The following is a 16,836-nucleotide window of genomic DNA, read 5'->3' as shown; positions in this document are numbered from 1 at the left end:
ACTGCAACATTTGCAATACAATTATTGATGAGACAACTGTGCATGGTGAGGGCGTGAGTTATAGTCCTCTGGGGCAGCCCTAAAAACTTGTGAATTCCTTGTTTTTTCAAATCAGTGACCATTAGAGCATAAGAAATAAACTGCACTTTCAACAATCAAAAATTCATCAATTAAACCAAACTATACTCTGATACTTTTAATATGCTCAAATCAATTGAGGAGGAGGGAGGGGATCTATCTATCTATCTATCTATCTATCTATCTATCTATCTATCTATCTATCTATCTATCTATCTATCTATCTATCTATCTATATATATATGCCCTAAGGTAACTATAACTCACGCCTTTGCCATGCACTGCTAATTACCCCACAAATGATGGCACTCATAACATCCTTGATAACATTATTGACAATACCAATGTAATATTTGCAGTAACATTTTTGATGAAAAAACTGCATTGTGGGGGCGCGAGTTATAGTTACCTTAGGGCACGATTTATAGTTACTTGAGATAACTATAACTATAACTGGTGAATTTCTATGGTTTGTTACGTTTAAAATGTGAGCCTAACTATAACGTCCCAGTAACCTTTGTTTTTTTAAGCGAATTTCGGTGTGTTTATTTATTCTATTTCCTAACTATAACATCCCTATAAACTTTGTTTTTTTTTCAGTGAATACATAATTATATATTTTTTAACTAAAACACCTAAAGATTACAGGGACGTTATAGTTATGATTTACATTTATATGCACAAAACCATGGAAATTCAGCTGTTACAGTCATAGTTATTTCACATTCCCTAGGGCAACTGTAATTTGCACCCCCACCATGCCCAGTTTTCTCACCAATAATTTCACTGCAATTGTTCAGTGATATTAGAAATCATGTCATAGAAAATGTCATGAATGATGTAAAATGTGGGGTAATTAGCTGTGCATGGCAAAGGCGCGTCATAGTTACCTTAGGGAGTGAGTTATAGTTACTTGAAAAAACTATAACAGGTGAATTGTTTTCGTTAAAAAAATATGTTAACTGCTGAATTACATTTTTTGATAACTATAGGAGTACACAGATCATCTCTGTAGTATTTTGCTATCCTGTCTCATAAAAGTTACAACTTTGACATATATGTGGATTTTTGCCAAAGGAGAAGCAATCCTAGTCTACACAGTGAAAAGGGTTTTGTGGTGCCCTATCACACCAACCAGACGTTTTGGATCTTTACATGCCCCTAGCACCACCAGAGCTTCACTTTTTGTGACACTCCGGTGGCGCTGTGCAGTGCGCCATATTTACAAGGCGGCGCAGCCTTTTAAATATAGGCCCCTCCAAAGCAAGTTTTCTGCAGCAGAGGGGCGTGCAATGGGTGCTGCTATGGGCGTTCCACCACAACACCTATTGCTTTTGATGCTACCCCAGATTTACAAGGAATTGCAGCATACATAGAAAGAGCAAAACACCATGAATGAGTGTTTATGTGCAGGAATGCTGGAAGGTATTCCTTCCTGTACATAAACAATCATTCATTAATGATGATTTGCTACTTCTATGTGTGCTGCATTCTGCAGGGCACAAGACCTTGACTCTTACCTGTGGGTAGTGGAGAATCCCCATAATTCTTGCCATTGGAACAGTTAAGGATGACATTGTTTCACCAATAATTCCAGCCAGTGGTGGGTGTGGTGGGCACCTGAATCCTGGAACAAGCCCTATTGTTCCTGAGAGAAGCTCCAACACCCTTTCAACAGCTCGGCTTTCAGACATGCACGAATCATAAATACGGAAGCCAAGTGTGATGTTCGGCAAGAGCTCAGGAGTTTGATTAATTTCTTCTGTAGCAAAGACCATAGCCAGCACATCTCTGTAGTACCGGATGTTAAACCTACAGAATGAGATGCAACCTATGAGAATTATGCCCATTTGGCAGTCAAATCATTTCATTTTTCTATCAGTAGTCTTGACAAGGGGGCACATAAATATCCTAAGTGGGAATTGGGATCAATAAAGGCAACATCTAGAATGTTTCTGGAAGAGGAATGCTTCAATGATTATGCAGAACTGTTGAAACATGAAACATTAGAGGGCATATTTAAGAAGAATGGCACTGCACACAGTGCAGCACCACTTTTATTGCACCCCATAGCACCCCCCTAACGCCACCATGTGTGCCCCGTATTTAACATACGGCATACTATGGCGGTAGTTAGGGGATTAGCCAGAATTTTTGATGCTAGTCCGGCACTTTGCAGGAGTAGCGTCAAACATTCTGATGCTAATCCTGCAAAGCACCCAGAGGCCCATCGGAACCAATGGAAGCCTCCTTTTAATGCCTGCTCTGAGCAGGCGTTAAAAGTACTGAAAAATGGCACAAGGAAACATTTTAGATTTCCTTGCTCCATTTCTTTGGCCCCCCTAATGGGGGAACGCCCTCTTTGCATACATTATGCCTGGTGCTGGCATAATGTGGCACAAAGGGTTACAAAGTGGAGCACTGCATGCATTGCACCACTTTGTAAATATGGCGCAGCGTTTTTGGCCTTTTAACACCACATTAGAGTAAAAAAAGTATGCTAATATGGCATTGGAATGGCACTAAGGACTCTTTAATATGCCCCTACATTTTTTCAATGAACATTGTTTTGGTAGAAATCACTTGTTCAATATTTTTGCTTCACAATAATATCATAATATTCACAATAAAATTGAGTTTAAGGATGTAGAAGACCAAGATATATAGACAAATCCTAAACCAATTAAAAAAGTCCAGAGGGTCTGTCCAAAAGCTACATTTTAAAGTATGTAACATAGTACTTCTACTCTTTCTAATTTTTGCAGAACATAAGCTTTGCATTTTAGTTTATATCCTGACATGCTCCTATTATTGTGCTCAGGGCATTTGCAGTGACACCTCCATATACCCTCAAATAACCTGATAGAAGCAGAACGACAGATAACTTCACACATTTTGACAGGTGGCTTCAACCCCTTCCCTTGTGTGTCTCCTTATTCCTTGGTTCTTCTGCCCGTTTTCACACTTCTTCCAGTAAGTGTCCCATGCAAATGAATGCAATGTGTGTTTGTCTGCGCACTCCATCTGTATCCTATAGTAATCACATTATGGAAGATTATGCATCTCGTATTTGTCCTCAATAAACATCTCAAAGCATTTGTTTTGCTCCCAAAGTTCCTTAAACTTGCCATAATACTCTACCATGCCTAAAATGGACAGAGAGTGCTCTCTGCTACTGGGCACTGTTAGACCTGACATCCTTGGTGTGGTCTCCCCTCAAACCTTTGCCTTCTCTCCTCCTGTTTTCTGAATCTCCTTTTTGTTGGCATTAGTGCTCCGTGCACTTTACCACTGCTAAAGAGCTTGTGTTCCCTCCTTACACCCAGTTGGCACATTAGTTTACCTACAGGTCCCTAGTAAAGTATTACTACATGTCCCCAAAGCCTATAAATTCAAAGCTTCGAGCGGCCCTGCACCACCTATTGTGCCACCCAACAAAGTTGCTCTTTAAAACATGTCTTAGGACTGCCATTGCAGCCTGTAGTGCAGTTTTAAACTGCCAATTTGACCTGGCAAAATAAACCTTTTGCCAGTCCTATGCCTTCGTTTTTAATGCATATATTGTACCTCTAAAGTAGGCCCTAACTATCCCACAGGGTAGGGTGCATTATATTTATAAAGGTTTAACATGTCTTAGTAGTACAAGATATCTCAATTTGTTTTTCACTACAGCAAAGGCCTAACTCTTCCATAGGATAAGATTGGATTACGTTATTACAATTATTACGGACTAACTTTTGATTAGGAAAAAGTACAGATATAATGCTTGACCTCAAATTAGTTGTGCTTTAAAATCCTCTTTAACTGCAATGTCGGGTTTTAAGTCACAGTTGTAAAAATGCCACTTTTGGAAAGTTGGCATTTTTTTGCCCTAAATATTTGGGGCCATATTTACACTTTTTGACGCACAACTGCGCCAACGCGGTTGTGCGTCAAAATTTTTAACGCCGGCTAACGCCATTCCAAAGCGCCATGCGGGCGCCTTATTTATGGAATGACGTTAGCCGGCGCAGCTGACTGGTGTGCGTCAAAAAAAATTACTCACACCAGGCAGCGCCGGCGTAGGGGAAAATGGAGCTTGGGAGTCAAAAAATGGGGCAAGTCAGGTCTGAGGCAAAATTCTTGCCTCAACCCGATTTGCGCCATTTTTTTTTGACGCCCAAACGCCATTGACATGACTCCTGTCTTAGCAAAGACAGGAGTCATGCCCCCTTGCCCATTGGCCATGCCCAGGGGACTTATGTCCCCTGGGCATGGTCATTGGGCATAGTGGCATGTAGGGGGGCCCAAATCAGGCCCCCCTATGCCACAAAAAAAAAACGAAAAAAATACTTACCTGAACTTACCTTAAGTTCCCTGGGGTTGGTCCCTCCATCCTTGGGTGTCCTCCTGGGGTGGGCAAGGGTGGCAGGGGGTGTCCCTGGGGGCATGGGAGGGCACCTCTGGGCTCCTTCCGAGCCCACAGGTCCCTTAACGCCTGCCCTGACCAGGCGTTAAAAAATGACGCAAAAGCGGCTGGACGTCATTTTTTAAGGCCCGCCCACTCCCGTGCGTCATTTTTGCACGGGAGTTTAAATAAGGCGCACATGCCTTAGAGTCATTTTTTAGAAGGGAACGCCTACCTTGCATATAATTAACGCAAGGTAGGTGTCCACGCTAAAAAATGACGCAAACTCCAAGATCTTTGGCGCTAGACGGGTCTAACGCCAAAGTATAAATATGGAGTTAGCTTTGTGTCGGATTTGCTTAAAAAAAAAAGACGCAAATCCGGCGCAAACAGAGTATAAATATGCCCCTTGGTGCTTGTAGTCAATGTGCTGGGTCACATGACCTTGCTGTTAGGCTTTGTGTATTCCTCCCAGACAGGGTGGCAATATGGCTTAGATGTGGGCAGGATATGACATCCTGACAGGATGAGTGGGGCGGAACTCTTCCCTGCCCCTTTTGTACTTTAAAAGGTGCTGCCTCCAGTATGCACATAGAAACCTAACACCATTCCTTTGTGGCCCTAGACTTTTTGGAGCCTTGGCAGGTGAAGGAAGGAACTTTCCGGAACGAGATGTGGGGTAGCCTAGACATTTTCCCCACTTCAAAGGCTAGCACCAGGTACAAATATTGGATCCTCGGAACAACTCTTTAGGACTCCTGGACCTATGGACATTACAGAAGAAGGACTACCTTGTTCCCCAGAGGACTACAATTCTGCTACCGGAGCTCTAACCTGCTGGTTAAGGCCTGCCTTGTTCTTCAGGGGATTGCCCAGCTGCTTGAGGTCTGCCCTGCTCTGTGAAAATGAAGAATGGGCCTGCTCCCTTCATTTCAGGCTGAGTGACTCCAAGGGTCAGTTGGCTGACCTCCATTTCTGAGCTACAGGGACAAAGCATGCTCCACAGGCCTCCCTGCAACTACCCAGCTCACCTGCTGCAACTGGACCTGCCAGTACCGTGCTAAGCTCTGCTAGAGGTAGTCTCTGTTCCCCAAGAGGTATCTACCAAGGTCATGAACCAATGATTGGCATCAGGATGAACTCCTCTGCAGGAAAAGGAGAAATCCTAAAGTTTTGGGCTCTTAATGAGTGTGAACAGGCCAGTTCGTACCAAGACTCTGCTGCCCATGATGTCCGACTCTGCACTCTACAGTGACCGCTGTTAGCGCGTAAGAGCCTTAATAAGTAAACTTACAAGGGGACGCGTTTAGGTCGATGAATCTTTGGGCCACGTTTGGAGACTTCCCAGTATGAAGTTTTTTCTTGGCATAATCAATCAACAGATCAATAAACAATCAACAATACTAATCATTAATCAATAAGCAATCAATAAAAATCAATGAACAAACACGCCATGACCTTTCAGTCATGAATAACTACACCAGTTTAGTTAAGTGTTAGGATATTTATTTCTCTATTTGTTACAATCTAATATCATGTTTATTAGTCTCAATAGCAATAAGCACATCAAAACCACTATTATTTGGCAATCAGAACACAACTTAATCAATACATAGATTATGATCATTCAGAATTTAAGCACATCAGTAATATGAATCAACTTAGCAGTCTCATTAGTACATGATTCCAAAAAGCAAGAACTCAGTCATTTGTCTATTTGCATCAGACATTAGTGAACACCTTAACTAACCTCAAATTAGCATTAGCATGTTGGGCTTCATGCCAAACATTTTAGTGAACACAAATTTAGAAAACATCTAAACTAAGGCCTCTATCAAAAAGAGCAGCTAGTGCCTAGAAAGAAAAGGCAAACAGACAATCACAATTTGCATCAGATAGTTACCAATACAACAGATCAGCAAGCAGCGTCAGTCTTCGTCCTCAGGACATCAGTTCATCAGCATCGGGCAAAGTAGGACGGGGCAAAGTCTCAAGATAGCATAGTTAAGAACAGATTACTTCCCTCATATGGAGGAGAAGATAACATCGAGCAAGATGGGTAGAAGATGGTTCAGAAGGGGCAAACTAAACTAAGTATGGCAACTTGCAAAAGTCTTTAGCAAAACGGCTAGGGCAAAATGTTCATGGAAGAATTGCAGGAAAGTCTCTCTTTCTCCTTGGGTCACGCCGTTATATCAAAACTGTCTAACTATTCCCTAATTCCTCATTGGATAATTTTTTGTGCATTATTATCTCTAGCAAAAACAACAAGTGATTGACGGAATGCTGAACCTTGTCAAACATTCACCCCCAGTACAGTGATCTGGGCCTAAATCCATCGTTTATTTGCTGCAAACAGCTGACCACCTTCCTGGAAGACAACAACCTGCTCGACCCTTCACAAACCGGATTCCGAACCAACCACAGCACGGAAACCGCCCTCATCTCAGTCACAGACGACATCAGAACCCTGATGGACAACGGTGAAACAGTCGCCCTCATTCTCCTCGACCTCTCGGCTGCCTTTGACACCGTCTGTCACCGCACCCTAATCACCCGCCTACGCTCCACCGGGATCCAAGGCCAGGCCCTGGACTGGATCGCCTCCTTCCTCGCTAACCGCTCCCAAAGAGTTTACCTCCCTCCGTTTCGCTCAGAACCCACCAAGATCATCTGCGGCGTACCTCAAGGCTCATCGCTCAGCCCGACACTCTTCAATGTCTACATGAGCCCCCTCGCCGACATCGTACGCAAGCACGACATCATCATCACCTCCTACGCCGACGACACCCAACTTGTACTCTCCCTCACCAAGGACCCCGCCAGCGCCAAGACCAACCTACAAGAGGGTATGAAGGACGTCGCAGATTGGATGAGGCTCAGCCGCCTAAAGCTGAACTCTGAAAAAACGGAAGTCCTCATCCTCGGCAACACCCCGTCCGCCTGGGACGACTCCTGGTGACCCACGGCCCTCGGCACCGCACCGACCCCCGCAGACCACGCCCGCAACCTCGGCTTCATCTTGGACCCTCTTCTCACCATGACCAAGCAAGTCAACGCCGTGTCCTCCGCCTGCTTCCTCACTCTCCGCATGCTCCGCAAGATCTTCCACTGGATCCCCGCCGACACCAGAAAAACCGTGACCCACGCCCTTGTCACGAGTCGCCTGGACTACGGCAACACCCTCTACGCCGGGACCACCGCCAAACTCCAAAACCGCCTGCAACGCATCCAAAACACCTCGGCCCGCCTCATCCTCGACGTACCCCGCAACAGCCACATCTCCGCACACCTGAGACACCTGCATTGGCTCCCAGTCAGCAAAAGGATCACCTTCCGTCTTCTCACCCACGCACACAAAGCCCTCCACAACAAGGGACCGGAATACCTCAACAGACGCCTCAGCTTCTACGTCCCCACCCGCCCCCTCCGCTCCGCTGGCCTCGCACTTGCTGCCGTCCCTCGCACCCGCCGCTCCACGGTGGGTGGGAGATCTTTCTCCTTCCTGGCGGCCAAGACCTGGAACTCCCTCCCCACCAGCCTCAGGACCACCCAGGACCACTCCGCTTTCCGGAGACTCCTAAAGACTTGGCTGTTCGAGCAGCGATAGCCCCCCCTTCCCCCCCTAGCGCCTTGAGACCCGCACGGGTGAGTAGCGCGCTTTATAAATGTTAATGATTTGATTTGATGCCATTCCAGTTTGGACCCAGCCATATGCAAATCAGTCTTGACCCTGTTCCCCATGGGAACAGTCCAGCCCGAACTGCTAGGCCAGGTCTTCCCTGGACTGGAAACAAGCATCCTGGGACCGGTTTCGGGGTTTCACCCCTCATCAACCAGGCTACCTTGAATCCAGTGGCATGTGAAGCACGGGACCCACGTCTGGGCATACCCTTTCCACTTAGGACAAAAAAGCAAAAACAACAAGTGATGGACGGAATGCTGAACATTGTCAAACATTCACCCCCAGTACAGTGATCTGGGCCTAAATCCATCATTTTTTTGCTGCCCATGCCATTCCAGTTTGGACCCAGCCATACGCAAATCACTCTTGACCCTGTTACCCATGGGAACAGTCCAGCCCAAACTACTAGGCCAGGTCTTCCCTGGACTGGAAACAAGCATCCTGGGACCGGTTTCAGGATTTCATACCTCATCAGACAGGCTAGCTTGAATCCAGTGGCAAGGGAAGCACGGGACCCACGTCTGGGCATACCCTTCCCACTTAGGGCGACAAAGCAAAAACAACAAGTGATGGACGGAATGCTGAACATTGTCAAACATTCACCCCCAGTACAGTGATCTGGGCCTAAATCCATCGTTTTTTTGCTGCCCATTCCATTCCAGTTTGGACCCAGCCATATGCAAATCAGTCTTGACCCTGTTCCCCATGGGAACAGTCCAGCCCGAACTGCTAGGCCAGGTCTTCCCTGCGTGGGTCCCGTGCTTCCCATGCCACTGGATTCAAGCTAGCCTGGCTGATGAGGGGTGAAACCCCGAAACCGGTCCCAGGATGCTTGTTTCCAGTCCAGTGAGGACCTGGCTTGGCAGTTCAGTCTGGACTGTTCCCATGAGGAACAGGGTCAAGACTGATTTGCATATGGCTGGGTCCAAACTGGGGTGGCATGGTGAGCAAAAGAATGATGGATTAAACCCAGATCTATGACTGGGGGTGAGTGTTTGACAATGTTCAGCATTCCGTCCATCACTTGTTGTTTTTGCTTTGTCGCCCTAAGTGGGAAGGGTATGCCCAGACGTGGGTCCCGTGCTTCCCATGCCTCTGGATTCAAGTTAGCCTGGCTGATGAGGGTTGAAACCGGTCCTAGGGTGCTTGTTTCTGGTACAGTGAGGATCTGGCTTGGCAGTTCAGTCTGGACTGTTCCCATAAAGAACAGGGTAAAGACTGATTTGCATATGGCTTGGTCCAAACTGGGGTGAGCAAAAGAATGATGGATTAAACCCAGATCTATGATTGGGGGTGAGTGTTTGACAATGTTAAGCATTCCATCCATCACTTGTTGTTTTTGCTTTATTTACCTAAGTGGGAAAGGTATGGCCAGACATGGGTCCCGTGCTTCCCATGCTACTGGATTCAAGCTAGCTTGGCTGATGAGGGGTGAAACCCTGAAACCGGTCCCAGGATGCTTGTTTCTGGTCCAGTGAGGACCTGGCTTGGCAGTTCAGTCTGGACTGTTCCCATGAGGAACAGGGTCAAGACTGATTTGCATATGGCTGGGTCCAAACTGGGGTGGCATGGTGAGCAAAAGAATGATGGATTAAACCCAGATCTATGACTGGGGGTGAGTGTTTGTCAATGTTCAGCATTCCATCCATCACTTGTTGTTTTTGCTTTGTCGCTCTAAGTAGGAAGGGTATGCCCAGATGTGGGTCCTGTGCTTCCCATGCCACTGTATTGAAGCTAGCCTGGCTGATGAGGGGTGAAACCCCGAAACCGGTCCCAGGATGCTTGTTTCTGGTCCAGTGAGGACCTGGCTTGGCAGTGCAGTCTGGACTGTTTCCATGAGGAGCAGGGTAAAGACTGATTTGCATATAGCTGGGTCCAAACTGGGGTGGCATGGTGAGCAAAAGAATGATGGATTAAACCCAGATCTATGACTGGGGGTGAGTGTTTGACCATGTTCAACATTCCGTCCATCACTTGTTGTTTTTGCTTTGTCGCCCTAAGTGGGAAGGGTATGCCCAGACGTGGGTCCCGTGCTTCCCATGCCACTGGATTCAAGTTAGCCTGGCTGATGAGGGTTGAAACCGGTCCTAGGGTGCTTGTTTCCGGTCCAGTGAGGACCTGGTTTGGCAGTTCAGTCTGGACTGTTCCCATAAGGAACAGGAAAAAGACTGATTTGCATATGGCTTGGTCCAAACTGGGGTGGCATGGTGAGCAAAAGAATGATGGATTAAACCCAGATCTATGACTGGGGGTGAGTGTTTGACAATGTTCAGCATTCCGTCCATCACTTGTTGTTTTTGCTTTGTCGCTCTAAGTAGGAAGGGTATGCCCAGACGTGGGTCCCGTGCTTCCCGTGCCACTGGATTCAAGTTAGCCTGGCTGATGAGGGTTGAAATCCTGAAACCGGTCCTAGGGTGCTTGTTTCCGGTCCAGTGAGGACCTGGCTTGGCAGTTCAGTCTGGACTGTTCCCATGAGGAACAGGGTAAAGACTGATTTGCATATGGCTGGGTCCAAAGTGGGGTGGCATGGTGAGCAAAAGAATGATGGATTAAACCCAGATCTATGACTGGGGGTGAGTGTTTGACAACGTTAAGCATTCCATCCATCACTTGTTGTTTTTGCTTTGTTGCCCTAAGTGGGAAGGGTATGGCCAGACGTGGGTCCCGTGCTTCCCATGCCACTGGATTCAAGCTAGCCTGGCTGATGAGGGGTGAAACCCTGGAACAGGTCCCAGGATGCTTGTTTCCGGTCCAGTGAGGACCTGGCTTGGCAGTTCAGTCTGGACTGTTCCCATGAGGAACAGGGTCAAGACTGATTTGCATATGGCTGGGTCCAAACTGGGGTGGCATGGTGAGCAAAAGAATGATGGATTAAACCCAGATCTATGACTGGGGGTGAGTGTTTGACAATGTTCAGCATTCCGTCCATCACTTGTTGCTTTTGCTTTGTCGCCCTAAGTGGGAAGGGTATGCCCAGACGTGGGTCCCGTGCTTCCCATGCCACTGGATTCAAGCTATCCTGGCTGATGATCCCAGGATGCTTGTTTCCGGTCCAGTGAGGACCTGGCTTGGCAGTTCAGTCTGGACTGTTCCCATGAATAACAGGGTCAAGACTGATTTGCCCAAGGTTGGGTCCAAACTGGGGTGGCATGGTGAGCAAAAGAATGATCGATTAAACCCAGATCTATGACTGGGGTGAGTGTTTGACAATGTTCAGCATTCCGTCCTTCACTTGTTGTTTTTGCTTTGTCGCCCTAAGTGGGAAGGGTATGCCCAGACGTGGGTCCTGTGCTTCCCATGCCACTGTATTGAAGCTAGCCTGGCTGATGAGGGGTGAAACCCCGAAACCGGTCCCAGGATGCTTGTTTCCGGTCCAGTGAGGACCTGGCTTGGCAGTTCAGTCTGGACTGTTCCCATGAGGAGGAGGGTCAAGACTGATTTGCATATGGCTGGGTCCAAACTGGGGTGGCATGGTGAGCAAAAGAATGATGGATTAAACCCAGATCTATGACTGGGGGTGAGTGTTTGACCATGTTCAGCATTCCGTCCATCACTTGTTGTTTTTGCTTTGTCGCCCTAAGTGGGAAGGGTATGCCCAGACGTGGGTCCTGTGCTTCCCATGCCACTGTATTGAAGCTAGCCTGGCTGATGAGGGGTGAAACCCCGAAACCGGTCCCAGGATGCTTGTTTCTGGTCCAGTGAGGACCTGGCTTGGCAGTGCAGTCTGGACTGTTCCCATGAGGAGCAGGGTAAAGACTGATTTGCATATAGCTGGGTCCAAACTGGGGTGGCATGGTGAGCAAAAGAATGATGGATTAAACCCAGATCTATGACTGGGGGTGAGTGTTTGACCATGTTCAACATTCCGTCCATCACTTGTTGTTTTTGCTTTGTCGCCCTAAGTGGGAAGGGTATGCCCAGACGTGGGTCCCGTGCTTCCCATGCCACTGGATTCAAGTTAGCCTGGCTGATGAGGGTTGAAACCGGTCCTAGGGTGCTTGTTTCCGGTCCAGTGAGGACCTGGTTTGGCAGTTCAGTCTGGACTGTTCCCATAAGGAACAGGAAAAAGACTGATTTGCATATGGCTTGGTCCAAACTGGGGTGGCATGGTGAGCAAAAGAATGATGGATTAAACCCAGATCTATGACTGGGGGTGAGTGTTTGACAATGTTCAGCATTCCGTCCATCACTTGTTGTTTTTGCTTTGTCGCTCTAAGTAGGAAGGGTATGCCCAGACGTGGGTCCCGTGCTTCCCGTGCCACTGGATTCAAGTTAGCCTGGCTGATGAGGGTTGAAATCCTGAAACCGGTCCTAGGGTGCTTGTTTCCGGTCCAGTGAGGACCTGGCTTGGCAGTTCAGTCTGGACTGTTCCCATGAGGAACAGGGTAAAGACTGATTTGCATATGGCTGGGTCCAAAGTGGGGTGGCATGGTGAGCAAAAGAATGATGGATTAAACCCAGATCTATGACTGGGGGTGAGTGTTTGACAACGTTAAGCATTCCATCCATCACTTGTTGTTTTTGCTTTGTTGCCCTAAGTGGGAAGGGTATGGCCAGACGTGGGTCCCGTGCTTCCCATGCCACTGGATTCAAGCTAGCCTGGCTGATGAGGGGTGAAACCCTGGAACAGGTCCCAGGATGCTTGTTTCCGGTCCAGTGAGGACCTGGCTTGGCAGTTCAGTCTGGACTGTTCCCATGAGGAACAGGGTCAAGACTGATTTGCATATGGCTGGGTCCAAACTGGGGTGGCATGGTGAGCAAAAGAATGATGGATTAAACCCAGATCTATGACTGGGGGTGAGTGTTTGACAATGTTCAGCATTCCGTCCATCACTTGTTGCTTTTGCTTTGTCGCCCTAAGTGGGAAGGGTATGCCCAGACGTGGGTCCCGTGCTTCCCATGCCACTGGATTCAAGCTATCCTGGCTGATGATCCCAGGATGCTTGTTTCCGGTCCAGTGAGGACCTGGCTTGGCAGTTCAGTCTGGACTGTTCCCATGAATAACAGGGTCAAGACTGATTTGCCCAAGGTTGGGTCCAAACTGGGGTGGCATGGTGAGCAAAAGAATGATCGATTAAACCCAGATCTATGACTGGGGTGAGTGTTTGACAATGTTCAGCATTCCGTCCTTCACTTGTTGTTTTTGCTTTGTCGCCCTAAGTGGGAAGGGTATGCCCAGACGTGGGTCCTGTGCTTCCCATGCCACTGTATTGAAGCTAGCCTGGCTGATGAGGGGTGAAACCCCGAAACCGGTCCCAGGATGCTTGTTTCCGGTCCAGTGAGGACCTGGCTTGGCAGTTCAGTCTGTTCCCATGAGGAGGAGGGTCAAGACTGATTTGCATATGGCTGGGTCCAAACTGGGGTGGCATGGTGAGCAAAAGAATGATGGATTAAACCCAGATCTATGACTGGGGGTGAGTGTTTGACCATGTTCAGCATTCCGTCCATCACTTGTTGTTTTTGCTTTGTCGCCCTAAGTGGGAAGGGTATGCCCAGACGTGGGTCCCGTGCTTCCCATGCCACTGGATTCAAGTTAGCCTGGCTGGTGAGGGTTGAAACCGGTCCTAGAGTGCTTGTTTCCGGTCCAGTGAGGACCTGGCTTGGCAGTTCAGTCTGGACTGTTACCATAAGGAACAGGATAAAGACTGATTTGCATATGGCTTGGTCCAAACTGGGGTGGCATGGTGAGCAAAAGAATGATGGATTAAACCCAGATCTTTGACTGGGGGTGAGTGTTTGACAATGTTCAGCATTCCGTCCATCACTTGTTGCTTTTGCTTTGTCGCCCTAAGTGGGAAGGGTATGCCCAGACGTGGGTCCCGTGCTTCCCATGCCACTGGATTCAAGCTATCCTGGCTGATGAGGGGTGAAACCCCGAAACTGGTCCCAGGATGCTTGTTTCCGGTCCAGTGAGGACCTGGGTTGGCAGTTCAGTCTGGACTGTTCCCATGAATAACAGGGTCAAGACTGATTTGCCTAAGGTTGGGTCCAAACTGGGGTGGCATGGTGAGCAAAAGAATGATCGATTAAACCCAGATCTATGACTGGGGTGAGTGTTTGACAATGTTCAGCATTCCGTCCTTCACTTGTTTTTGCTTTGTCGCCCTAAGTGGGAAGGGTATGCCCAGACGTGGGTCCTGTGCTTCCCATGCCACTGTATTGAAGCTAGCCTGGCTGATGAGGGGTGAAACCCCGAAACCGGTCCCAGGATGCTTGTTTCCGGTCCAGTGAGGACCTGGCTTGGCAGTTCAGTCTGGACTGTTCCCATGAGGAGCAAGGTCAAGACTGATTTGCATATGGCTGGGTCCAAACTGGGGTGGCATGGTGAGCAAAAGAATGATGGATTAAACCCAGATCTATGACTGGGGGTGAGTGTTTGACCATGTTCAGCATTCCGTCCATCACTTGTTGTTTTTGCTTTGTCGCCCTAAGTGGGAAGGGTATGCCCAGACGTGGGTCCCGTGCTTCCCATGCCACTGGATTCAAGTTAGCCTGGCTGATGAGGGTTGAAACCGGTCCTAGGGTGCTTGTTTCCGGTCCAGTGAGGACCTGGCTTGGCAGTTCAGTCTGGACTGTTCCCATAAGGAACAGGATAAAGACTGAGTTGTATATGGCTTGGTCCAAACTGGGGTGGCATGGTGAGCAAAATAATGATGGATTAAACCCAGATCTATGACTGGGGGTGAGTGTTTGACAATGTTAAGCATTCCATCCATCACTTGTTGTTTTTGCTTTGTTGCCCTAAGTGGGAAGGGTATGGCCAGACATGGGTCCCGTGCTTCCCATGCTACTGGATTCAAGCTAGCCTGGCTGATGAGGGGTGAAACCCTGAAACCGGTCCCAGGATGCTTGTTTCCGGTCCAGTGAGGACCTGGCTTTGCAGTTCAGTCTGGACTGTTCCCATGAGGAACAGGGTCAAGACTGATTTGCATATGGCTGGGTCCAAACTGGGGTGGCATGGTGAGCAAAAGAATGATGGATTAACCCCAGATCTATGACTGGGGGTGAGTGTTTGACAATGTTCAGCATTCCGTCCATCACTTGTTGTTTTTGCTTTGTCGCTCTAAGTGGGAAGGGTATGCCCATACGTGGGTCCCGTGCTTCCCGTGCCACTGGATTCAAGTTAGCCTGGCTGATGAGGGTTGAAACCCTGAAACCGGTCCTAGGGTGCTTGTTTCCGGTCCAGTGAGGACCTGGCTTGGCAGTTCAGTCTGGACTGTTCCCATGAGGAACAGGGTAAAGACTGATTTGCATATGGCTGGGTCCAAACTGGGGTGGCATGGTGAGCAAAAGAATGATGGATTAAACCCAGATCTATGACTGGGGGTGAGTGTTTGACAATGTTAAGCATTCCATCCATCACTTGTTGTTTTTGCTTTGTTGCCCTAAGTGGGAAGGGTATAGCCAGACATGGGTCCCGTGCTTCCCATGCCACTGGATTCAAGCTAGCCTGGCTGATGAGGGGTGAAACCCCAAACTGGTCCCAGGATGCTTGTTTCCGGTCCAGTGAGGACCTGGCTTGGCAGTTCAGTCTGGACTGTTCCCATGAATAACAGGGTCAAGACTGATTTGCATAAGGTTGGGTCCAAACTGGGGTGGCATGGTGAGCAAAAGAATGATCGATTAAACCCAGATCTATGACTGGGGTGAGTGTTTGACAATGTTCAGCATTCCGTCCTTCACTTGTTGTTTTTGCTTTGTCGCCCTAAGTGGGAAGGGTATGCCCAGACGTGGGTCCTCTGCTTCCCGTGCCACTGTATTGAAGCTAGCCTGGCTGATGAGGGGTGAAACCCTGAAACCGGTCCTAGGGTGCTTGTTTCCGGTCCAGTGAGGACCTGGCTTGGCAGTTCAGTCTGGACTGTTCCCATGAGGAACAGGGTAAAGACTGATTTGCATATGGCTGGGTCCAAACTGGGGTGGCATGATGAGCAAAAGAATGATGGATTAAACCCAGATCTATGACTGGGGGTGAGTGTTTGACAATGTTCAGCATTCCGTCCATCACTTGTTGTTTTTGCATTATTATCTTTATCCAATTGCAAGGTAAGTCCCTTTCTAGAATTTTCCTCAATTTGCAGTTCTCATGTCATGGACGTCTTCAACGGTTGGAATGTCAGGTAGAAAATGTTACACTCGCGCTTCAGCCAGTGTCTCCATTGTCTTCACCTAGGAAAGTTAACCGTGCACCTGTTACGAATTACACTGTTGCATTTAGCAAGAACATCGTCTTCAGCAAGTCGGTTCTCATGAGAAAGAATTTACTACAGTTACACACACATAACTTCTGGAAAAGTACAGCTTCTTGTCCTTCAGCAAAACAGCACACCACACGTTAGAAAAAGGAATTGAAGTATGAGGCCAGGCAGCTAGGCCCAAGCCCTTGCTAACTTAAACCCAATGTAAAGCAAACTCTTAACATATAACCTAAAATATGATATATTAGTACAAATTCAAACATTAGTGCTTAACATTTCATCATTAATAATTATTTTCATTAGTCTTCATGTACATTGGTAGCCACTCCCCGTGGGCACATTTTAGACATGTGCATTATTTTTCTATGTTAACACATTTCTATGCAGGTTTATCACACATTGGCCCATATTTATACTTTTTGACGCTAAACTGCGCTAACGCAGTTTAGCGTCAAAAAATTTAGCGCCGTCTAACGCCATTCTGAAGCGCC

General features: G+C 47.6%; 1 protein-coding gene across 1 annotated transcript in view; it reads right to left on the bottom strand.

Moving 5' to 3' along the window:
* LOC138249292 (extracellular calcium-sensing receptor-like) overlaps positions 1–16,836 on the bottom strand; it is a 108,824-nt gene that overhangs the window by 71,910 nt on the left and 20,078 nt on the right. The window contains exon 3 of the mRNA XM_069203248.1: positions 1,599–1,890. Coding sequence (XP_069059349.1) covers positions 1,599–1,890 — 292 coding nt within the window. The remainder of the gene's footprint in view (positions 1–1,598; positions 1,891–16,836) is intronic.

Source organism: Pleurodeles waltl, chromosome 8 (genome assembly GCF_031143425.1).
Source record: "Pleurodeles waltl isolate 20211129_DDA chromosome 8, aPleWal1.hap1.20221129, whole genome shotgun sequence".
NCBI lineage: Eukaryota > Metazoa > Chordata > Amphibia > Caudata > Salamandridae > Pleurodeles > Pleurodeles waltl.
The sequence above is the reverse complement of the archived record's forward strand: the minus strand, read 5'-3'. Positions and strand labels throughout refer to the sequence as shown.